This window comes from Protomyctophum parallelum (assembly GCF_964188405.1).
Source record: "Protomyctophum parallelum genome assembly, chromosome: 20".
In the NCBI taxonomy this organism is placed as follows: Eukaryota; Metazoa; Chordata; class Actinopteri; order Myctophiformes; family Myctophidae; genus Protomyctophum; species Protomyctophum parallelum.
Genome location: NC_139718.1, coordinates 19652736 through 19677981, shown reverse-complemented (window position 1 = coordinate 19677981; position 25246 = coordinate 19652736). Strand labels below are relative to the sequence as shown.

The following is a 25246-nucleotide window of genomic DNA, read 5'->3' as shown; positions in this document are numbered from 1 at the left end:
CTGAAGAAAGCAGGCTTTCTTCAGCATCAAAGACATGTGCACACGCACTCGCATGCACACACACAAACACACACACAGAGACCTTATTGCATTTATATAATATGACTGGTGCTTCACTCAAAGTATAGCTAGGGGCTTATACTTTGTTGTGTTCGCTTTGATATGGTCTCTTGTGTAGTTTGAATTTACTGTAAGAGTTTTTTTTAAAGTCACAAGATAACTGCATTTTCGGATACAATTTGATTTTAAAATGATGTTTTGCATGCATATTTGTTTACTATTGAATGCATTTTTTTATTTTATTTTTGTCTTCCGTTTAAAACGACGTTTCCTGGCAGCTGAATTTGTGTGTCTCAACAAAAAGAATGTGTGAAATTTGCCATGTCACCTACAGTATGAGCACTGAAGGGCAGACAGGCAGACTGCACTACGTTATCATTAAAATGTTTTGAATATACTTAAGAATATATACACTGGCTGCTGAAAGGGATACTGTGTGTGTGTGTGTGTGTGTGTGTGTGTGTGTGTGTGTGTGTGTGTGTGTGTGTGTGTGTGTGTGTGTGTGTGTGTGTGTGTGTGTGTGTGTGTGTGTGTGTGTGTGTGTGTGTGTGTGTGTGTGTGTGTGTGTGTGTGTGTGTGTGTGCGCGTGTGCGTGTGCGTGTGTGTGTGTGTGTGTGCGTGTGTGCATCTTCTTTCACTTCCAACATTTCAATCAGCCACAGTGTATTGGTAGTTTTAATTCAACCTTTCTTACCAACGTGTTGAAAATGTATAAGTCATGGAAAATAACATCATAGAAGCCTGTGAGGTATTGCCCAACACCCATATTTATTTTTAAGTAAATAAACATACAGCAAAAATATATAACCATGCATTGGACAGACATGTTGACAGACCTGGCCTGTTGCTCCTGGAATAAAGGCCAGAGGTAGAACAGGACAGAACAGCTTCAACTTCCTTAGTCAGGATCTGAACATTAGATCAATAGAACATCAATTGATTGAACTGAATAGAAAATAGTCTTATCAATCATGTAGGTATAGACTCTTATCTCCTCTTAAACATTACATCTATAACAAAAGTACTTTGTCAGTGGGAGACCATATTGTATATACAGTACTCTGTACAGCATTTTAAGTTTCTCTTCAAGTCATCACTATACCCCTTTGATTTCTGTACATTTATATAATGCCTAAATGTGTCACTGTTTCCTTCATAAGCATGTTCCTATGGAAGAGATGCAGGTTAAAGGACCATACCGTCTAAACATAATCGTTGTATACAGCTTCGGTCATATATCGTACATAAACATACGGTACCTGAATAATTGAGTCAATGTTGGCTCAACATAAAACTGTGGGTGAGATGTCATGGACTTTTCTCCAGGGAATAGCCTTCCATTAAAACACAATAACATGACAAATATATTGTTTGTTGGATTATCTATGTCAAGCAAGTTTCAAGTCCCTGTAATTTTGATACATTACTGAAATGAATGGAAAACATTGGCCTCCTCGAAGACCAAACAAATGCGGCACTGATGAGTGGAATTCAAACATGCCAGACCCCTGGTATGATCCTTTAAAATCTTAGAAACAGCCATAAGCCATTGCCCAGATCTGCAGGAATGGGAAAGGTAGAAGCAAAATGTTCCAAACATCTAAGCGTGACTATTAGACTTAATTTCATTTGTCACCATTCCTCTCAGATCCGTAGAGCTATCCAGGCAGCAAAGGAAAGAAAAAGTTCTACACTTTCCATCTACCCAGCAATTAATCATTGTCCCTTCGTCCTCTGTGCCAGCAACAGTAGCAGCCTAGCAGGTGTCTCAGTCCCTCCAGATGGTCCATGTACTACAGTAACAATGAGCCTGAGGTCAGGGCAGCTGATCAAACCTCATTGCAGAGGCTAAACACAGTGAGAGGAGAGGAGCGCTTCATTTAGCACAGGGTGTGTGGGACCTTTTTTTGTCTCACCCCCAGCGGGGATGGCGAGATTATGACAAATTTAATCCACGATTTCATCATGGATTGAAAATAGCAGATCCACAAGCTCACACGGCGTCACATTCGCCAGTGTTTCCCAAATGGGGCTACGTATACCCTTAGAGGTATGCAGAGATAATTACTACACAGGACAGGGTACATGAGAAAGTGGAAAATGGAAACATTTATTTTACTGTTCTGTTTAAAGATAAAACAGTGACAAACTTTGTGTAAATCTACTGATCTGTACTGTTAAACCAAATGATGTGTAATGACTTCCATGAGCAGTTGGTTACTAAGTGTGAGCGGTCCCCTTTGAATAACTTCCCCTTAACCTGAATGTGCATATGTTGTACTTCTCCTTGCTTGCACAGAATTGTCCAATTTAAGAACAAATCGATGCATTTGGATTTGGTTTAATACAGCAGTGTCACCAAGTGAAATATCAATGTAGAAATCAAAGGGAAGAAATATAGTTTTTCCACTTTCTTTAACGAATTGGTTCCCAGATTGGACACCCGACCACAATAATAACATATGTACTGTAGTGCTGTGTACTGTATGTTCATATAGTACAGTAACACTTACTGTAGATAATACAGTATGTACACACCATTATCAGATGTTCAACAGAATCCAGGTCCATTCAGAATTAAGGCAAATACACTAGTGTCCTGGTATGATTTAAGTATACAATATAGCCTCGTCTATTGAATTCAACACAAGGGAACGCCAAACAGTAATGTTTAACATCCACACACTGAATCATTTTGTCAATTGGCCATTGTCTGAATAAACATTTTAAGTTTGTACCATTAGAATATCTAATAAGAATTGGAATTGTATTGTCCACTTCAATGCATTCATTTCAACAGTCTATTTCTGAGAGTTTTTAATTGCCAGAATTCCCTGTGAAATCACTGCAATCAGACTCAGCCCAATTATAAACATATCTTGCCGTTATAGATATTCTATATATAAAATGTGCATTTTCTGACTTTTACTAATGTGGACATGTTTGGAAGCTGGAGGAATCAATACCCCAAGTTGAGAAACAATTTAGCTGGATATGTTTTTTTTCCCCCAGCTTATTTATATATACTGTATATATGCATTACATGGCATGCATTTCTGTTCAAGAGAAAATAATGGAAATGAGTATTTAACAGCCTCTAGTCAGCAGGGCCCTCTACACATAATGTCTGTCCTCTGTACATCATGTTAATTAAGTCTAGATAGTGGGGTGTGTAGAAAAGGAACTTGCTTGGGAGGTTCTGTGCCACACCATTACACATTACCATACCTACTCCATTATCCATACTCTATCCATTAGAGCAGGAATTAACCACTTTCAACCTTGCATACTAATTTTGAGCACAAGCCAAATGTTCTAAAGTATTTTAATTAAATTATTCAAAAGTAACTGATCTATAAGCTCAAAACGCATCGTATCCAGAGCCTGAAGATCGGCGATTCAGCATTAGGTGGTTAATACAGTATGTCTTTTGCTGATTTACCTGACAGATTACATTTACGTTGCTGTGTTTAATTAGCTGTTCATTAATTGTTTATTTAGAGAAATGTAATGTAGGGTCATCCCAATGGCTCTAAACTGTATAAAGTAACATACAAAATATATATAACATATTAAATAGCTGGTCTCTCAGATTCTCCAGATAGCTACAATTTCTCATGACATAAATACCTCAATAGAGAAACAAAACTACAGTGTTGCATTGCAGACTGTAACGAAAACGTGCCTTGGCTAGTATACATAAAACAAAAACATTTTGACACTCCATCATGTGTTTGCTGCAGGGGAACTTTGAAGACATACAGTATACAGCACAATACAGTAGGGTAAGGAATCATTACCATGCATAAAAATAAAACTTAGAGCTCTGTTTTATCCACTTAGTTCAGCAGTGTGCCATACAGCTGTGCCTTGGTCAGACTGTCCTTCCTCGTCAGTCCCGTGCTGCCAAATTTTTGGTATCTTGGAGAGGTCTTCTTTGGGAGTGCGGGTCCGAGGCTGACTGCAGAACTGGAACTGGGGCGAGGACGGGAACTTGGCCTGGGACAGGGGTAGTGTTGGAGACTGGAGGCTTCTAGTGAGCTTTGGTGTAAGGACTCAGCGGAGCTGTCTGCACTCAGGTTGACATAGTCCTTCTTACTGCTCCCCCCCGCTGCTGCAGCCCCACCAGTCTCCTTCTCTTTCGAACTTCCTGAGAGGAAAAGACTGCACTCCGAGTCCTGGCTGTCAGCCTTGGCCCTGTACAGCGCCAGGGTTTTCTCCTGCTTACGGAGCCCATGACCTGGGTGCTTGGGACTTGGGGTGAGATTAGGTGAAGAAGTGCCCATGGCGAAACACTGGTCGAGCACGCGGCTGTGGAAGACGTCATCTCCCTCCTGGAAGCTGCTGTAGAGGGGCCCCACTTTGGCCTTGCTGGAGGGGCCCATGGCGAAGTGCCGTTCCGAGATACTGTAGGGAGAAACGCATCCTCTGACGTTGCGGTAGGAAGACGAGAATGAGTTGATGTCTTCCACACTCAGCTGTCTCCAGCGGCCGCTCAGCTCGTCCTCGGGGACCTGGACGCTGCCACAGCTGTTCGCAGCTCCGCCACACGCTTGGGATGACCCTGAGGTCGAGCCCATGCTATGAGAAGAGGCCAAACGAGGGCTGCTGGAATGGTATGGCTCACTGAAGCAGGACACCGTCCGTGTGTACGCTGGTGAGTTGCCCTTTTGTGGGCTCCTGGGAGCAACCATGTGCTGGATGCTGTGGGACTTGGGGAAGCACGGGCTGTCTTTATCATAAGAAGACATGCTTTTATTCTCATAGTTCCCGCTCCCACTGTCTCGCCAGTCCATATATAGAGCCTGATGGGAAGAGGATAAGGTACTGCTGGCAGTACGCCCACAACCTCCACTAACTCCCCCTTTCTCATCTGATGCCAGGCTGAAGCTGGAATAGGAACTGGAGGCAGGAAGGGACCCGGTGCCAAACTCATCTTGGTTGTGGAAGGAGGAGGCTGGCTCTTGGGGGGAGAAACTCCCCGAGTGGTAGGCCTCCTCATTGGGGTTGCTATCGGTGGAGTTCTGGGCATGGAGCTGGGCATGAAGGTCCACGCTTTGTCTGCGTTCGATGTCCTGCCACCGTTCGGGGCAGTAGAGGGCTGTGTCGCTGCTGTACAAGTCGGAGCTCTTGTATGAAATGCGGCGATTGAGGTGGTCAGTGCTTCCCGCTCCAGACCGGAAGTCCCCGTCCCGTGGCTGTGGGCTGGGAGTACGCGTCACCGGACTACTGCTTCCTGCTTCAGGCTTTTCCAGCACCTTAGCGATTACAGATGTGGGCACGGCATCTGCGTATGAGTGGCGCATCGCCATGGTGGCCCCGCTGCCACAATTATGTTTCTCCATATGAGAACTGACACGTTCTTGGAAATCCACTGGCAGCTGAGAGGGTGAGAGATAGAAAGACAGGCAGTCAGAAAGAGAGGTGAAATAATGAGATGATGATACAGATGAGTATGGTTTTAAAAGATTGAGGTGTACTGTGGAGTGGTAACTATTGTGAAAGGTCCAACAATGTTGCAAGTGCTGAGAGGAAAACAAAACAAAACAAAAAACATGCCCATCTCAAAATCAAATCAGATGGGTTATGGATCAAGAAATACCTAGTTGAAACACAAACACCTGCACACAAAACAGCTTCTGTTAGGATTTTTAATCTGCTAGACAGACGTTTCGATCAGTAAGGCTCTTCCTCAGACTTCTACAATCTAGTCTGTCTAGTCAATCTAGTTGAGAAGTCTGTGGGAGAGCCTTGTTGCTCTCATCATCACCTCAAATCATTTTAACAGAAGCTATTTGGTGTTTCAGTGCAACTGCTGAGTGGGACATTCCTCAGCTTATATACCAGTAGAGCCTTCTGTTTATAAGCTGTAGAAGGATGCATGAAAAGTGTTGTATTAATTATTTCTACAATCAGCCACAGTCTCCTTCAAACTTTTTTGTACCTTCTTCCTCTGCGTTGATGGTATTTTTAGTGCAATTCTTCAGATTCCAATCTATACTTGTGGTTTAGAAAAGTAATTCATTCTCCCATAGCCCTCAGTCCAGACCTGTTCATGTACATTTACTCTGATCGGCCTCCCTAATGAAATTGTATTAAAAAAAAAGTCGCTGAACACAACATTTTGCTTTTGTCAAAGTTTTCTTGCATTCTGCTTTAACTAATGTGGCGTTACTGTTCTCCCACATTGTTAGTTTACTTATCTTGCAAAGAACATTGTCCTATATTCAGCTATTAGTGTAGATTTTCATCTTACACAAACATTAAATTCCCATTGACAATAAATGGAGAATTTACGTCATGTGTCTGATGTACGATGATAAGAGTGCCCCTCACTTCACATGGGTGTGATTTTTAATACACACTTTGAAATCAACCTACCTGTACCTGCGGTGTATGCATTATCATACAGTAGACATTCTGTATTCGTCACACTCAAAATATTTGAAAGGCTACATGAACTAACATAATTGAAAATTGTACAAAGCTCACAGCTCAATGGAGCTCAGCAGCTGTTGAACTCATAATAACTTTGGCATGTATACATTTTCTCTCTGCCTACACAGTATGCACATATGCAAGCATAATATGCACACACGGCTTGCATACACACACGTGAGCGCGAAATATGTCCACTGATAAAACTAGTCTGAAGAAGTATTCTTGTCAATTAGATACTACTGGTCCCTCTTTGTCTATTTATAGCAGGTCAGAGGAGAACAGTTCTTCACTCATTCACTCTCTCTCTCTTTCTACCATTGGGTTACTGCAACAATAACACATCCCTCATTCAATCTTTCACCTCTCCTTATCTATCACGTGTTCTCCCTCTCTCTCTCTCTCTCTCTCTCTCTCTCTCTCTCTCTCTCTCTCTCTCTCTCTGTATCTCTCTGTGTGTCTCTTTCTCTCTCTGCTTTCTTCTCTTTACCATCAAACACACATCAGCTCCACAGGGAATGGCTTAGATTCAAATTAAACCAGTGCTCTGGGCCGCCAGCTGGGAATGGAAAAAGATAAAATACTGACTTAGCTTTGTTAAGAAATAGAAGCTTGCCTTGGCATAAAATAACCACCATGTTTGAAGTCAGAGCTATTTTTAGCATTGCCTCTCCCGGAGGGAATAGAGGAGGAAAGTAGGTGAGGCTGCAGGGTAAGAACACGTGACAGATTCGCCATCTATGTGTTCCCAAACAAGCTAGCTCAGCAATGATTGATATCTAACATGAATCTTAATTAACCTACTATCTCATATTCTGTAGCTCTGCTGTATTAATTCATGGAAAGCCATACAGCAATACTGCGTGCTTACTTTGGCCATTTATGCAAGGTTTGCCAACGTTGATCAGGATATTGATAATTGTGTTTGCAGCACTTAATTCAAAGTGCTTGGTATTGCTACTACAATTTATTGTTTTTTATTTTTATTGTATATGAAAATATATAAAGGCACAATACTAACTTTTATGAGGCAGCATTAAATTGTTTAAAAAAATATATTTTCGTGTCCTGCACACAATGTGCCCAACCCTCATGGGTTTATAAGACACCATTTCACAATTTAATTTACAGCATGTTTACATTACATAATTCATTACATTACAACTCAGATTTATACAGAGTACTCTGTCTTTCTTTCCCAAGCTTGACAAATAAAATCTGCCACAACAAAAGTCCCTTTGGCAAAAAATATCTCCATTTTTACATAGTCATTTAAATCTAGAAAATCCCCACGGATAGAAGACATCTTATTAACCAAAATATCCCTTATGTCATCATATTTAGAGCAGTAAAACAAAAAGTGAACTCATTTCATCAAGATCACAGAACAAGCAATATCTCTATATTTAGTTTGTTCTTTTCCTGAAATCTTTTAATTTTGGAGTTAGCTGGTTTCTGCCCCACAGCAGAGATATCAAACTACAATTTACATAATTCCATTCATTATGGCCACACATTTTTGATTGAAACAAATGATATTGCTTTGTCCCTCATCTCCCGCATCTCATTTTGTGTCTTTCGTGTGTTCTCTAAAACCTAATTAGTCACTTTCATCCATTCAGAATGTGCAGTGTCAGGACTCCAGTCAGACAGTACTTGATACAGTCATTAGTCTGAAATAAGAGACACTGTGACTGTCAGTGACTGTAAGACACCCTCTAAGAACTCCCTCAGACAGTTAATGCTAAGCTAACCTCTTTGCAATGAAGGAATATTGGGTTTCCAGAATAGGAACATAATTGTATTTAACTGTACAACCATAAGAACATTTATAATCATTGTCTGTTACTTGGCAAACAAATACATGTACAGTAATTTGCGACCCAAACCGTCTCCCAGACTTAGTCTGGGGTAGTGCTTAATTCATTCATTACTGTATCTGTACCATATCATTACATTGATGCCTTCCAGTGGTGGAAAGTAACTACATTTTGAATTCCGGACATTTACTTATTTACGTATTTCTACATTGCAGTATTAATACTTTTACTTAAGTAAGAAATGTGAGTACCTTTTCCACCATTGATGCCTCCAGTGCAGCAGTGTTATGCCTGATTCATACTTGGTTGCACACCGTGTCCTGCACTGAAAAGGTCTATTTCTGGTCCGTGACACCGGTGCACAACTAAGTACAAATCACCCATTATAAGAGAACTCACCTCAGACATTTTGTGCGCTCTGTGTTGAGACTTGGAGCATTGTAACAGCTGGGCTGCCAGGTTGCAGTCCTTCCTGTACAGGTCCTGGAAGAGCAAGAAAGATCATCCATCACCAAGTTCACGTCAAACTAGTATGTCAAAAAGTAGTACCCTTGCCATCAACAGCCAGCCACCCTCAAGGTGCTCTCAGGCCCCTTTTCCACCGGTTGGGAACTGGTTCAGTTCTTTTTGGTTCTTAGTCCATGAGCCAGACCTCCAAAATTGGAACGTTAATTATGAATTGAGTTTACAAAACCATAACTATATTAAATATCAGTCAATTAATATATGATAACCCTTCCACAGTAGTAGCTTTTGAGTGGTGCAACCACTCCTATAGACAGCTATGTGTGTGGCTGTGTCCCTGGGTCTGTCCCTGGTTGTGTCCGAGGATGAAAATGGCGTTATAGCGTTTGTTCACCACCAAGTGTCACTGTTGCACAGCCTAATACACAGACACACACAGGCCAGGAAGGAGGGCTTGTATAGTACAGTACAGTAGCCTACGATTTCTTCATATTTATCACACATTTGGTTATTTTCACCGTGATGCATACACGATAGGTGAATAGGTAAAAATGAAATTAATAGTTATCACCATGAAACTTCCCCAGTTCATTACTGAAATTGTACATTTAAATATGCAAATTAGGCATTATAGGATAATAGAAAAGACCACTTAAGGACAGCATATGCCATAATCAATGGAACAAACTCCTATGTTGAAGGTGATATAAATCAATCAAACGGCTTGTTTTCACTCTTTAAGCTCCCCTGGGCCCTCTGGAGATGCAGTGTTATGCAGTGGTATGGTATGCAGTGTCTTATTAACTCCACACAACTTCTTCACTTGTATTTTGTCTCCACTAGTTGCCGTATACAATCTATGCTAATGTCATTACAGTTGTCGCAAACAGGCCTTCCTCTTATCTGCAGCCTCCAGGCTAATTAGCCCATCTCTCTCTCTCTCTCTCTCTCTCTCTCTCGCTCTCTCTATTCTCAGGTAATTCAAGGTGTTGGTAGAAAGTAGAATCCATAGGAAGGAGCATAGTGCTCTGAGCCTGTGGCAGTGTATTGAGGTGCAGTGAGCGAGGCTCTACTATATGTGTTAAGGTCAAGCACATCAGGATATGGTGGAGAGTTTTGCGAGTGGATTTCCTTTTAATGTTTTGAAAGCTATTTGATAGACTGGACTGGAGAATGTTGCCTCTGTGGGGTGCAATACAGTACATTTCTGTAAAGGATGTCATATGGTGCTTTATTGGTGTTTTTTCTCCTCTGTCTTCATATGTACCTTAATATGAATTTGCCTGGACTGCCCTGCTCCCTCTCTTCTCTGCTAATTCAGTTACTGTTGACAAGACTTACAGCGACATCAAAGCCTTTCTCTTTGACGGGCTCATTTTCCCTGCTAGTTAACAGGGACATTTTTCATTTTTCATTTTTCATTTTTCATTTTTCATTTTTCATTTTTCATTTTTCATTTTTCATTTTTCATTTTTCATTTTTCATTTTATTTCTCTTTTCTTTTTTTGCCAGGGGACATCTGAGATAGCCTGGCTAATAAGCCAGACCGAATCAGCCGTTGGCTACATCTGAGACCCCTGAGGCCTTTTACAGTCAACACAAATAGAACTCCTGCCTCTCACTTTGTCATTGTCATGTCAGTTGTGCTGAGGGGGGAGCCTTTGGGAAAACCTGTTCCTTATAGCCTCAGCCTATATTTGCTTTATTCCATGTTATAGACCACAATTCAATTCAAAGAGTGGGTAGCTTCCTGCTCAGAGGCCTGACCTCTCCTCCCGCTATGATTGAACTTTGACCTCAATCAATGGCTGCATTTGCACAAATTGCCATAATTTCCCATTGATAGGCCCCTGAAATGAGGCCCCATCTAAATCTTGTGGTGGTCCCTGAGGATGCCCATTGATTGCAAGGTACTCAAGGTCAAACAGAAAAATCAAGTTTGCATCTTGGATAATTTACTGTATTACCATCAAGTTTTCATTTTGAGAATTAGAAGTACTTCAAGTACAGTAGGTGCTCAAATGTCACCAAAGTGTGCATTGACATGGACTTGACTTTGACTTGTCTCAAGTGACATGAGACTTGATTTGGCTCATACTCACGTTGTCCTCTCTGAGTTTATCGATGGTGATCTTGGCCTCCATGAGGTGGTTGTTGAGGACAATGATCTCTCGGCTGAGGGCCCTCTTCTCCTCGTCATGGTGCTGCGACTGCCACACAGGCAGTGGTGGGGAATGGGAAAGAGAATCAATGAGGACAAGGCGGTGGGCGAGGGAGGAAGAGGAGAGTAGGCGATAAGAGTATTTGGAGGTACAGGGTGAGGAGAGGAAGTGTCGAGATAAAGAGAGAAGGATGAGGGAAGAAAAAGTTGGAGGAGCAATACAAGACAATTAGATGATAGGGAGGAGGAATAACAAGCAAGAGAGAGAGACACACACATACACACACAGTCAATATCATTTTGAGGCCTTTGCTAGCAGCAGGTCTTAATTAAAAAAAGATTACAGTTGACAGAGCTCATATCAAATCAATTACTCTGGCAGACTGTGTGTGTGTGTGTGTGTGTGTGTGTGTGTGTGTGTGTGTGTGTGTGTGTGTGTGTGTGTGTGTGTGTGTGTGTGTGTGTGTGTGTGTGTGTGTGTGTGTGTGTGTGTGTGTGTGTGTGTGTGTGTGTGTGTGTGTAGAAATTCCAGTCATTTTCAAATGAAACAAATGAAAGATAACTAAGAAGATGAAGAGGCAACATTTTCCATAGATTTTAACTACCGGTAATCTTATTTCTTCTCTGCATTCTCTCTCTCACACACACACACACACACACACACTCCTCCCTTTCCAGCTCCGTATTAGTCACAAAGCACCACCAGCACCAGACGACTGATACAGCACAGAGTCCATGCTCAGCCACCCACCTCTCTTCTCTATAATCTTTCAATGGCGGTGATTGTTTTTGAAATACAGGAGGCGCAGGGCCAATATAATACGTGGCAATTAATGTCAGTTTAAGCAATAGGCCAACATTGATATTCAAATCTAATTCTGTGAGGGACTCATTAATCAGCTCTCAAGGCAAGCCAGTCCTTGGCAATCTTTCCCTGGCCCATTACTCTGAAACCTCTGCTCATATTGCAGTGTTGAAGGTGGGTGTGACTGCAATATGATCCAGTCCAGTCAGTGCACCACACGTTTTGTTTGCTTCTTTGTCAAACGTACAGTAGTGTTTGCTTACTATACCTGTAAACAATCATGTAAAATTGAATTTTACATGAAATTAATTTCCTATTTGTTATGATGAATTACCGGTATTTAGTTTTTGTTGTTTTTATTTCCCCCTTTTGTGCCAGGGAAACAAATACATCTTCAATACAAGAAATGAATGTTCAGAATCTACAGCTTGGTAGGCTGCAGATAACAAACACACCAACATACAGTAGTCAATGCAAAATGTATGCTTATCAACAACAGATAAATATCGGCTACTGCCATCGGTTAATGTCAGTTTTATTAGCCGGTACCGATATTGACCGATAACAGTGATATCGTCCGATACCGATATGTGGACCGATACATTGGTGTATCACTAATTTTTACTTACCGATCAAACCTCTCCAGGACATAAATAAAGGCCAAATTGGAAACACTGCGTCTTGAGCTCCTATAGATTAAAATGAGCACGGCCAATCTAGATAGGATTGTAATGATGACCATTATCATGTTATGTATTTAAAAAAGGGGGAGATATGGTTTTAATTAATGTGTTACGGAAAGGAGAGATGAGTCATTGCTAAGCACACAAATCTTTACTATCTCCTCACTCATACACAGTGCACAGGTTGTCATTAAGATATTGTTATCAGGCATAATGTCAAAGGCAGCAGGGGAAATTGATATGCAGGGATTTCATCATGCTATCAATTGTTCGTAGTTGGATACAGTGAATGAGAAGGGCTATTGATTTCACAACCCAGAACTCATGTTTCTGTGTCCACCATTTGTGTCCATTAGTGTCTCTGCCTGTTTATTCATCCAGCTATTACTCACAGAAACACTTGAAACTCAAGTTTACAAGAGAATCAGAAGTTGCTGAAATTGCCATGTGGTATGTACTAGTAACACTAGCATTAGTCATGGCCTAAGATCAAACCTTTGTATCTCGGTTCAACCAGCAAAGGCTTGATCCATCGGCTTGTTGAATTATGCATTAGTGTAATGTTTTACTTGTTAAGGTTGTTTCGTTTATTGATTTGGTGTAGACTGGTGTAGTTATCTGAGTAGTGTGTGAGAATATTTCTAAGAAAGGGCCAAACTGTTTAATTTAGGCTGCTGGAGGTGCTGCCTCTTCACTGGACAACAAATGGAGCCCAAATCCCATAAGATCCAATTACTGAGCGTTGGTTCACAGAGTGAAAAAAGCGGTAAACTCCAGATGTCTTCTAGTGTGGTAAAACAGCCCCAAAACATTGGATGTTGAACCTAGAACTCTGGAGATAGTCAGATAACCACCTCAGTGTTGATTTCTAAATCTTGTGTAATCTATTACAGTCTTTAGAAAAAGCTGACCATATGCAAAGTGCACTGCAAACCAAACTAAAGTAGGACAAAGGGCAAAGGACACAGAAGCACCTCCACTAATTTGTTTTTTACATTATGATGTTTTAAACTTGAAGTGTTTTCATATACTGTATAGGCTCAAGCCTATGACTGATGTCATAGATGACATCACAGGCTGGCCACATGTCTGAGACACGCCCCCCCCCCCCCCCCCCCCCCCCCCCAGGACCGCGGGAGATCTTTGAAGCAAGCCTGCGGATGCTTCTATCGCCTGAACCCATAGTGCACTGCACACGCTTGGTGCTCAAACCTTCCGCATTCGGGCAACAAATTCAGTTGCCCGTACACAGAAATAGTGTGCATTTCCGGTGGAGCATGCGCTGGGTGAGCAAGTTTCATTGAATTGAATAGGTGGTCTGAGATCCACGTTGAAGCCACGCTGTTCCTATGTGGATCCCGGGATAAAAAACTAAATCAAATAAGTGTGCCTATAAATGTCGAGCCCAAAATAGGTATGCCAGTTTGAAAGTGGTTAGTATAATATTCACAGACTTCATCATCAAGTATGCAGCATGGGCCCAGGCCGTAGCGTAACGGTCTGGGCACCGGACTGGTAATCCAGTCGCAGTGTGCCGCGGGTTCGACTCCCGGACCCGACACGGCCTTTACTGCATGTCATCCCCCCATCTCTCTCCCGTTTCCTGTCAGCCTACTGTCTGTCCCTTCAAAAATCAATAAAAGGCGTAAGCCGCAAAAAAATATCTTAAAAAAAAAAAAAAAAAAGTATGCAGCATGGCCAAAGTAAATTAATCACAATGATGCTACTCTCCCACGTGTCCTTTGCACTTACCATTGAAGAGCTTTTTACTGATGAGCAAATCTAGTACTAATTAGTTCAGGCCATTGGAGTTGTGACAAAGAGATGCACGCATGCACACACACACACACACACACACACACACACACACACACGCACGCACGCACAAAACTCCTTTCCCAACACAGGTCCTGCATTCACTAGGGACATTATCCGTCTAACACCTTTCACACCAGTGGGCAGTGGCCATGTATGAGGAAGTAATTATCTGCTATTTGGCTGTTAGTTTGGTCCTTGTGGATGTATGTGACTTCAGAACAACAATAACAAATGCTGCAGGGCCTCAGGTCTCCGTAATTATTTCATTCACTGGTGTTGCTGGGAAACCATCCAACTTCTGCACTGAGCCATGCCAATTTATTCGCTAACTCCTTTGTTTTCTATTCTATTCTGTTCCAGTGGTTCTCAAACATTTCAAAGACCCCCATAACTCTTAAGAGTGAGAAATGGACATGTGGCTGCAAGGTCCATTTGGTTCCATTTGTACACTCCCAGAGTTATACAGACTGTAAGGGTCTATTTGGATGTGTAAGGGTCCATTTAGAACTTCTTTTCTTTTCTTTGTTTTAGAGGTGGTATTTATGTGGAATTCAGTGTCCTTTCGGCTTGCTGAAAAAGGGCGTCTTGCCCATAACTCCATATCGTACAGTAGGGAGTCAGAGCAGGTTCATATCACATCCATGGATAATTATTGTGACCGAAGGTTGCAGATTACTATGAAAACCTGCAAAACCAGTCGATCCGTCCGTCAAGCCTAGCTCCATATATGTCCGTCAGTCCGTGATGCCTCGTGACACGTCACGCCACATATGGCTGTCAGTCTGTCACGCCTCGTGGCATGCTCCATATATGGCCGTCTCCATATTTGAAAATCACGACACTTAACTCATTAAGCCCTGGATAGCCATACATGGAGAAGACCTAATCACCTAGATCTGCATATATGGAGCCAGAAACTCTACATCTGACCTCAAACCCTTAGATCTCCATATATGGAGCTGACCTGTTCTGACATTCCATTATGTTGATCCTCCCCACCCGTCGTTCCTCTTCGATGTCTCCCTTTTGACTTATACCTGTCCAGTGTCCATTCAAACTCTAGACGGGCCCGCCCTAAAGTTATTAGGCAGCTGGTGAAAACTATAGTTCTCAACAGGCCCGAAGATTAAGGCCCCTACCTGGGCCCTCATCAAACCATGTACACTCAAGACACTTCCCCCACTGCCACCCTTAGATCTCCATATATGGAGCTTACCTGTTCTGACATTCCATAATGTTGATCTGACCTCATCAAACCCTGTACACTCAAGACACGCTCCATATATGGCCAGTACAGAATTCATTCCAGATGTCACCCCATGCCAAAGCGCCAGCACTCGCCCGGCAGTCTGCCGTCACTCAGGCGGATGTGTGCATGCTTCTCACCCTCAGGACGTCTTACTGGTGTTATACTGTGTTATAAATTAATACATTATATTTTAGATGTGATATTTTAAACTTGAGGAAATACTGAATGACATATGTCATACACACAATAATAATAATATATGCAAATTATGCTAAAATAAAGTGTTTTAGATTAAATTTACACACACACACACACAAACACTTCTTTATTACACATTACCTATTTTAAATAGTTTCTTTAACGTTTATGGCTGTAAAGGGCATTGATCTGCATTTAGTATTCATAGTCTGAAGTTCAGCACCATGGACAGCTCCTCGTCACTGTCTACTCTCTAGCTGCCCCAAGATGAATCTGTGAATCTGAGCTCTTGTTTAATTGTTCCGATCTCACACAATTGTAATTTACCACATTAACCCTATTGTGTCCTTGTTTATATAGGTGGAAACAAAATAATCATTATTGTTCATATGGAGAAAAAAAAATCCCACGATTTTGCAACCAGTGTCAATTATCTAATTATCCTGGGCGCTACACTTCACTTAAGACCTGGAGGCGTGATCAATGCCATTTGGCTATTCTGAGTGGCCAAAGAGCATTGACCACGCCTCCAGGTCTTAAGTTAAGTAATAAGACCTGGTACTTAAGACACGCAAAATACAGCCCCAGGATTACTGCATGTCTTTGTGAGGTTACCTACCCTAGGGGACACGGGGAGAACACGCAAACTCCACACAGAAAGGTACCTACCCTAGGGGACACAGGGAGAACATGCAAACTCCACACAGAAAGGCCCTTTTGCCAACCCCACCTATAGGGTATGGGCACTGATGACGCGGAGGAGGGAACATGCCCCCAGTGCCCAGTGCCCACAGCGGGAATCGAACCCAGGACCATCTAGCTGTGAGGCGACAGTACTACCGACTGTGCCCCCAGGACCATCTAGCTGTGAGGCGACAGTACTACCGACTGTGCCCCCTTGATAATAATCTATTCTAACGGTACACTCACCCTCCCAAAGCCCAACAGCAGGATCACCTGCTTTGGGAATTTACCTGCAGATGGACTTGAACTTTTATAAAGGCTGATTTATGTATGATCTTCCAATGTTACTGTACACAGCCTCCAGGTGCTAATCCCTCATTTTGTTGCTTATGAAACCATTTTTTTTAATTTATTGTGACCTTGCTAGTGTAGGTATCTTAGAACATTTAATTATACAAACGTGATTTGAATGGAGCTGCCTTTGTCACTGCCTGGTTGGCCCGAACTGTGCACTATAAAGGACCCATGAAATACCATTGCATGACATGACATCAAAAGGAATGGCAATCCCAATGAGGCCCGCCTCTAAAGAAATCCCATAACGTCCTGTGCCATGAAAACCGATTAGCTGCATCAAGGCTCTGGTGCTAGACAGACAATTCCAACAGTTTTCAAAGTCATTCCACATGACACGAATATTTAGCGATGTGTGTGCATGTGTACGTGTATATGCGTTGAAAGGAATGATCCATGATGAGAAGGTATTTTATGCTTGCCGTCTATTCACCGCATGACATGGCGAGAAGGATTACATTTACAATACTACAAATAATGCGATGCAACAAGCGCTGCAAGACAACTATTGTTTTAAATGGCTGTCTCCTGAAGATATTTCATATGTGGCTGTTGAATTATTCAACAGCCACATAAGTTCCATTTTATTTCGCCACAAAGGAAAGGAATAATCCACACATCATGCATTTGCCACAAAGAAATACATTCACATTTTCTTGTACTTATGCATACAGTAGCAGTCATGTATATAGTCTAGGTTCTTTTTTACTATTAACTTTGATTGACACATTTGTTTCATGTATTTTGTATGCTGTTTTACTTTGGATATGGTGTAGTCACTGTAGTGGAAAGGTACAGGAAAGTCATTTCGATGCCTTCCATCCTCCCATACACACATATATAGCCTACTGCCACAAAATTACCGTGAGGCAATCACTTCTTGTCTGTAATGTTTGCAACTACTGCAGCTACAGGTTGAGTTATATTTTCACATACAGTTCGATTAGTGTGGCTGGTGAGGAGCCGAACCACGTGGATCAAACTTGTGATGAGCTTAGGGTCCAGTTCAATCAAGATAAATCCTAAATCTGGGCCTTTCTGCGCAGGCGGCTCATCTTCTGCTTTGATGATCGCCTGAAGCCACGGGTCAGGATAAAATGGGACCTCTCTACCAGAAGTGATTGGACTCGCTGCTGCTGATGTTGTCAGTGCAGCAGTCTGCATGTAATCGTTTTCTAATGCTTGATTTATGCTCCCGTCATACCATGGTGTCGCACATCGAAAATAGCCGATCTACAAGCTATTTTTGTTGCGGGGCACCGTTGTGTAGTACGGCGAAGCATAAATCAGACATGGTAGGGCCAATCACTTTGGACATTGATTGCTCGTCCTTCTTTGATCATGTAATTGCTTTGAGAGTGTGAGAGAGGCTGTGCTGCTAGACAGTCATGTTCAAATGCTAGATTACTTCTTAGAGCATGATCACATGGAGTTAGAGATCAAAAGGAGAGACAAAGGGCTTTGTAATTGCACAATCACTGGTAAATGTTTTGTTGATATTATGATAATGACTACTACTGGAACACAAAACACTGTTCACTGCATTTATGGAGAGCAAGCTTATACATAAAATATTGATATTTAGTCTCACAAGCTCTCCCACTCCAACCTGGCACGGGTCCAATTATGCTCCCTTTCAACAGAGGCCAAGGGTCACAGCATGCTTCCAAACACTTAATCAGATCAGCGGATTGTGTGTGTCTGAGTATTTATGTGTTAGCACACAAGTGTATACGAGTGTGTGTGTGTGTGTGTGTGTGTGTGTGTGTGTGTGTGTGTGTGTGTGTGTGTGTGTGTGTGTGTGTGCACGCACGCACGCGCACGGCACGCAGTGGCGACACCTTTGAGCTTAATTTGTAGGCTATCTCTGTCACACTCTCTTTCAACCTTTTCCGTATATACCCTATTTCATTTCTGCCAGGAAGAGACCTTGCATTCAGTCATGCATATTGTGTGTGTGTGTGTGTGTGTGTGTGTGTGTGTGTGTGTGTGTGTGCATGTGTGCATGTGTGCGTGTGTGCGTGCGTGCGTGTGCATGCGTGTGCGTGCGTGTGTGAGAGGAGAGAGACATGCTTTTTACGACACCAAAACACTACTTCTATTGGGCCATTTACACTGTGCCAGTGCATTATGTTCGCTTATTTTTGTATATGTACTTGTTTTTGTGTGTGACATGTTGTCTGTGTAATTGTATTATGAATTAGAGGGCTAAAATGCTAGACTATAAATTATAATAATAAAAAAAAGGCAAAGGAAATGACCTAGCAGGAAATTTCCTAGCAGCTACACTACTCGTTCTCCAACACAAATCACTCTTAGTGTGTGTATATGCATGTGTGTGTGTGTGGAGCTATGCGTGCAGGAATCAACATCACTCTACATCTTTCATGAGAGGCCTGGTGATAGCACAGCGGTGCATATGGACACCATTACCGCAGTTCCTGTTAACGTCGATAGTTACAGATCTGATTGTGTACAAGCAACATGAACTCCAGTCAACAGTCAGAGATGAAGACCCCAGAAAGAGAAAAGAAATAGGACGAGGTAGAGTAGGAATGGTGGAGGTAAGTAAGTAATGGGAAAGAGAGGTCAGTCAGACAACTCACGTGAAGCACATTTATTGAATGGTAGTATGCTGCGTATATAGGGTTGTTTTTGTCACTCCTTGTATAAGCATGCACCTTAAAGCTGAACAAACAATTGAGTGGGAGTGAATCAGAGCACGTAGGTAGATGCTGGGGTGAGGGTGGGGTGAGGATGAGGAAATGCAGCCATGATGACCAGCAGCAGTAACTGTAGCAGCAATAGTTCCAATCTGAGCTATGGAGTGAGAAGAGTGTACAGCAGTGATATTAAACTGACGGCCTGCTGACCCAATCCGGGATCCGCTAGCTCGTAATTCTGATGGTGCATTTGTCCGATGACGTGGCTTTGTGTGCAGTTGGGGTTAGGGTTAGGGACAGGGTTAGTAATGGGTTAGGGTTAGGGACAGGGTTAGTAATGGGGCGAGTCAGAACAACACACCATCGGAATACATTATTGGATGGTTGGTTGTACACTATCAACAATATCAGGGATGTCCATTTTTGAATGTTTTTCATAGCCAAAAGTTATGGATGGTTAATTGATTAATATACATTAAATTTGAGTAGTTAGTAGTAATAATAATTATTCACCAATTACACATTTATTTTTTTAAAGATTTTTCTGCCTTCATTAATAGATAAGATTGACAGGAAAGAGGGAGAGAGAGACTGGGGGAGAGATGCAGCAAAGGTCGTCATGAACGGGACTCGGGAACACCCGACATGCAACGGTTACCGTTGTCACAGCCTTGTGGCCCATGACTTCAAGTCCTTTTGCATTTGTGCCCCCCTGCAAGCTGAATATCCCTGGTGTACAGTATCACTTGAGTTTACTGCCTCAGCTAGCTTGCAGGCCTCGCTCCATAAAAAGATCTAGAGAGGATGGATATGTTGACTGATGTCAAGTTGATGAATCCAATGAATTATATGGTGAGCTTCCGATGTGGGCGAGTGGTGCATGATGGATACAACACAGTGAGTTGATGAATCAACTATTTGCATAAAGTTGGTCGATTTCAACTTGATGCAAATGAGGTCCATGCACCACAATTTCACAGTGAAACTTCGGTCAAACTATCAAACTATAGGCAGAGCTTATGGGGTCATGTTGATATATTATTATTTTGTAATCGTAAAAGAAATGTGATCTCCTGTAAACGGGCAACCCAAGTGAGAACGATCTGGTGCCCACTTTCCATATGACATTTCCAAAGTGCCAGCGCTCACCCAGCAGTCTGCTGTCACCAAGGCGGATCACCCTCAGGCGTCTTACTGGTTATTATACTCGTATGTCTACTCGACTAAATGTATATCACTTGCTTAGTTGGTGTCACCAATGCACCAGTTGCATTGGTGTGGACTGGAGTGCAGTGATTGTGCGTGTTTGTGTGTACGAGGTGACAGTACTTCATTAGACCCCTTGGTGTGGTTCTTATGTGCATTGATGTCTTCCCCTTGTATTTAGGGTTTCTTCCTGGAGGCTGAAACCTTGACAGTCAAACGTGCCAATGAAAAAAACTGTGATATGGTGACATCACAATATCATCCCCTTCCTCTTTATCATATAACAACAGCTGTGGGTGCGACTTCACTTCAGGTGGATCACCACCCATTATCACGCACCAGGAAAACCAGGCATACTTAATGAACTGGTGGGCGTGTCCACATAAAAACGACATTTTAACAAATACTGTACACTTTTTTGAAGACATTCTTCCTCCTTATATAATAATAATAATAATACCCGATGATAATGTTTTAGGGTGGAAAAAATCATGGCACTCCATCTTACTGTGAGAAGAAGTACAGTAATTTTACGTGCAGCAGCAAAGCTTTTAATTGGAATCTGCTTCACAGGCAATTCTGAAATAGTTCCCAATCAGAGAGATATTTGTTCTTGAAAGTGTAAACCAGAGGTTCCCAAACTATCAGCTGACAGAGATCCAAAATATACATTTAGTGTGTCCCAGGGACCCAAAATACGTTATGAATTAATCATCTCTAGCCCTACTATAATAAATACTGAAAATTGCAAAAGCCCACAATGCATCGTGACAACACTCGAGTTTGTACAGCAAGTCTGCTATTTTAAATATTTTGAAAAATGTAATAAAACACTGGTGCAGGTTTCTGCTCACCGTCCTTTGCATCTTGTCCTCCAAGTCCGTGTTGATCCTCTGCAGAGCTGAATAGCTGCTCTGTATCCTATAAGAAAGAACACATACAAGTTATTCCATTTTATCACTCAAGGTGATTTGATTGTCTTTATTGTCCCCATCAGGAAATTTAGTTTGCAAAGAGTAGTCATCACAACCAATAGGCCTACATAAAGTCATACAAATAAATAATAAAACACATAAATAGATGTCTTTATGTTTCAGTAGAATATTTCTTTCTTTCTTTCTTGTAATTGTATGAGTGACAAATAAACCCTCTTGAATCTTTCTTTGTTTCTTTCTGTTCTCTTTTTGCGGCCCCACACCCACCATTTCTCTCTGGTTGGCTTCCAATGCATTAGCAAGCTTAATGGAATAAGCTGTTCCTGCACCTTGACTTTCTATTTAGTGGAATTATTACCGGCATTCTATCTTCTCCAGCTCTCTGTCCGATGTGGTATTATCACTTTTTACCAGGCCTCAGAGGGTGTGGATAAACTGGCCTTTATAGTCCCATTAACAAGACAGATATGGAAAGTAGCAGCAGAGACCTAAAACAAAGACATATCATAAAACAAAGACCTGAGGGAGATATTATGAGCCCTGGTAAACTCAAAACAGGGGTCCTTCTGGGGGTTCCAGGGGGTTCCCAGCTAAATAATTGATAGGTCATCTTTACCATTATTTCACCATTACTACTTACTTACATACTTCCTCATTATTACCAGTAAATACAACTAGACACTGATAGTGTATACTGTAAAAGAATGTCTACTTTGATCAGTTTGCTGTCACCTCTATACCAATAGTTAACCAAATGACAGTCAGATATCAGACCAAATCACGTCTAACAATAGAATCACACAAACCTGAGTAGCTTATCTGTGAATTTTTCCAGCTCTTCCTGAGCTCGACGGAGCTCTGTTTCCAGGTACTGCCGGGTGGAATCGAACTCCGTCTCCACCATCTCTAGTTTGTGGGTAGTGTACTGCAGACGCTTGCGGAGGTCATCCTTGTGGTCATGGAGTGAACTGGACAGACAAAACGGTGGGAAGATATAGTACAGTACAGCGTCAGGGGATAGAAGTTAAGAATGTTCAGGACAAAGACATGCTGTACTTTCAGCTTCACATGAATGGTTTGGAGAAGAAGAGACAGGGAGATGGAGAAAGAGGGAAAGGTAGAAATAAAATAATGAAGTGCAGAAGCTAGAGTGTAATTCAGTCCTGGGAAGGAAAGGGAGGAAAGGTCTTGTCACAGGTGCAAGTAAGGTGGGCGTGCAGGCCACCATCCTGGAAGAGGAGATGAATGAAGGCGGAATGCTAAAATGTTCCCATTGACATTGAGCAAGCAGAGCCAAGAAAGGAGCTCCCATCACCATAATGGTGAATTCCCCAACACACCACTGTGTGAATTCCCCAACACACCACTCCACTGTCAAACCTCAGAAGGACCGAAGAGGGATTCCTCAGCCCCAGACTCACGTACACGGATGATTCATGAATGCTGGAGAAATGTATGAATGGTAAAATTGTCTTTGGGAGTATTTTGGAGCATGCATTACACAGTGCTTGTGTGTGTGTGTGTGTGTGTGTGTGTGTGTGTGTGTGTGTGTGTGTGTGTGTGTGTGTGTGTGTGTGTGTGTGTGTGTGTGTGTGTGTGTGTGTGTGTGTGTGTGTGTGTGTGTGCGTGTGCGTGTGCGTGCTTGTGCTTGTGCGTGCGTGCTAGAGTATTGCAGTAAGTAAGAATGTGAGAATGAAGCAAAAAGGCACAAGCATGTGAGTAGTTATGACTCTGAGTGTAGGTAGGAACACATGCTCTGCTCAAAGAAATGATTTGTACTTGGTCATAAGGTCAAAAACGAATTATTTTCAACTGAAAATACAGTATCTGTACAGACATGAAAATACGTCATAATTTGTCATATGTCAGAGTTGTGTGACAAAGTGTAAACTAGCCATGTTAGGATGGTCTAATGAGAGATCGGAGATGGGGAAGTAATGAAATGTGCGGTCTGAGAGATTTAGCATTTTGCCAGACTGATGGATGTTGGCTCCTGGTGCAATTCAATACCATGTTGCTGCCAACTGACGGGTCTCAGAGTTCACCACAGCCAGTGCGCAACCTCAATTAGTGGACTTGGAAGGAGAGGAGGTGAATATGATGTCCATAGAAAGACTTATTGACCTTGCTTTGTGAGAATATAGGACAATGAACAATGGCCTGCTGTCAGAGGACAAGACTAATTTAAGTTGTGTGTGTGTGTGTGTGTGTGTGTGTGTGTGTGTGTGTGTGTGTGTGTGTGTGTGTGTGTGTGTGTTTGTGTGTGTGTGTGTGTGTGTTTGTGTGTGTGTGTGTGTGTGTGTGTGTGTGTGTGTGTGTGTGTGTGTGTGTGTGTGTGTGTGTGTGTGTGTGTGTGTGTGTGTGTGTGTGTGTGTGTGTGTGTGTGTGTGTGTGTGTGTGTGTGTGTGTGTGTGTGTGTGTGTGTGTGAGAGAGAGAGAGAGAGAAGGGGTGGGTTCGCCGCTAATGAGCTGTCTAATAATATGGTGAATGTCTTATCACAATCAAAGCTGCCATACAAGGAAAAGTTCATTATTGCTTTGGTATCATTTGTCGCTATGAAAGCTCGCTCGCCTATGCATTGCTTATCGATCTGGAAAACTGAATAGATGTATCAAACCCACACGTTCCTGTCCTAGATTTTACAGTACCATTTTGTATTCAACAGACAGAATATTCTTGAAGAGGCTGGACTAGTTTATTGGGTATATATATATATATGTATATATATTTCATAACATTACTACAAAACAAAACTTTAACAGCCTCTCCTCTATCCAACAAGCTGCAAGTGATGTTGTAAATTGCATGGCATTGCGCCAGACAACCAAAGCACATGGAAATGTGCTCTAGGCTCTTATCACACTTTAATGAAGTCTGAGCACTGCAGCCATTCCTTTTTAATGACATCAGATTATTATTATTGTTTTTTAAATCCTGATAAATACACTATTTAGAATCGTGGCTATATGCTGTGTGGGCCAGTGTGGCCTCCTTTCTTTTAATTAATCCTGATAAATAACAGCAAGATTGTTGCAAGACTGTAAAATGAACATCAGAGATGTGCAACACAAAAGGAAAAAGTGTCTCGAATGCAGAATGGATGCAGAATTTGGACTTGAGTCTGTTAATAAAATAGTTATTACCGTAAAATTAATGGGTATCAAATGATTATCTTAATGGTTCATGGCAACTCTGAGGATCTAGTTTGTGTTTTGGTGAAACTGAATGAAATAGATTCACCATTGAAAAGATGCAGTATGAATGACACTGGTGACATTCAGAATTTGAAGCCCACTCCACACAGCATCATCTTACCTTCTTTTCTGATGCTTGCAACCATTTCTTTGGGATTTCAGGGCAGTTTTTCCTATATATATCTTTTTCATATTTTTCTCTCTGCCCGGCTCTCATGGGTGTATTTAGCTGGTGCTGTTGACTCTGGCTGCTGCTGGTTGTGAGAACTCTAACCACAAACCAACATAGAGAGCTCTAAGTCTTGCCTGGGGAGGCAGATAGGAGTTGGCTATCTGCGATGATCCTGACAAGAGAGCAGAGAAAAACAGCTTTGAAGTCCCACAGATTTAGTAGCACATTTCAGCACAGCTCTGATGACTCCGGAGGAAAACCCAGATTCTGCATTTGGAAAATGAGCCAGCATATGGGTCAATGGAGCTGAACAGCGGCGATCAATTAAATCAATTTGGAA

At 42.0% G+C, this 25246-nt stretch overlaps 1 protein-coding gene across 1 annotated transcript; it reads right to left on the bottom strand.

The window, feature by feature from the left end:
- Positions 1–3899: 3899 nt before the first annotated feature.
- On the bottom strand, positions 3900–24926 carry begain (brain-enriched guanylate kinase-associated; the record flags this gene model as incomplete). Its single annotated transcript, XM_083791369.1, has 6 exons — positions 3900–5441; positions 8718–8801; positions 10886–10993; positions 21459–21525; positions 22346–22507; positions 24856–24926. The coding sequence occupies 6 exons, from the start codon at positions 24924–24926 to the stop codon at positions 3900–3902; spliced, it is 2034 nt and encodes a 677-aa protein (XP_083647495.1).
- Positions 24927–25246: the final 320 nt, after the last annotated feature.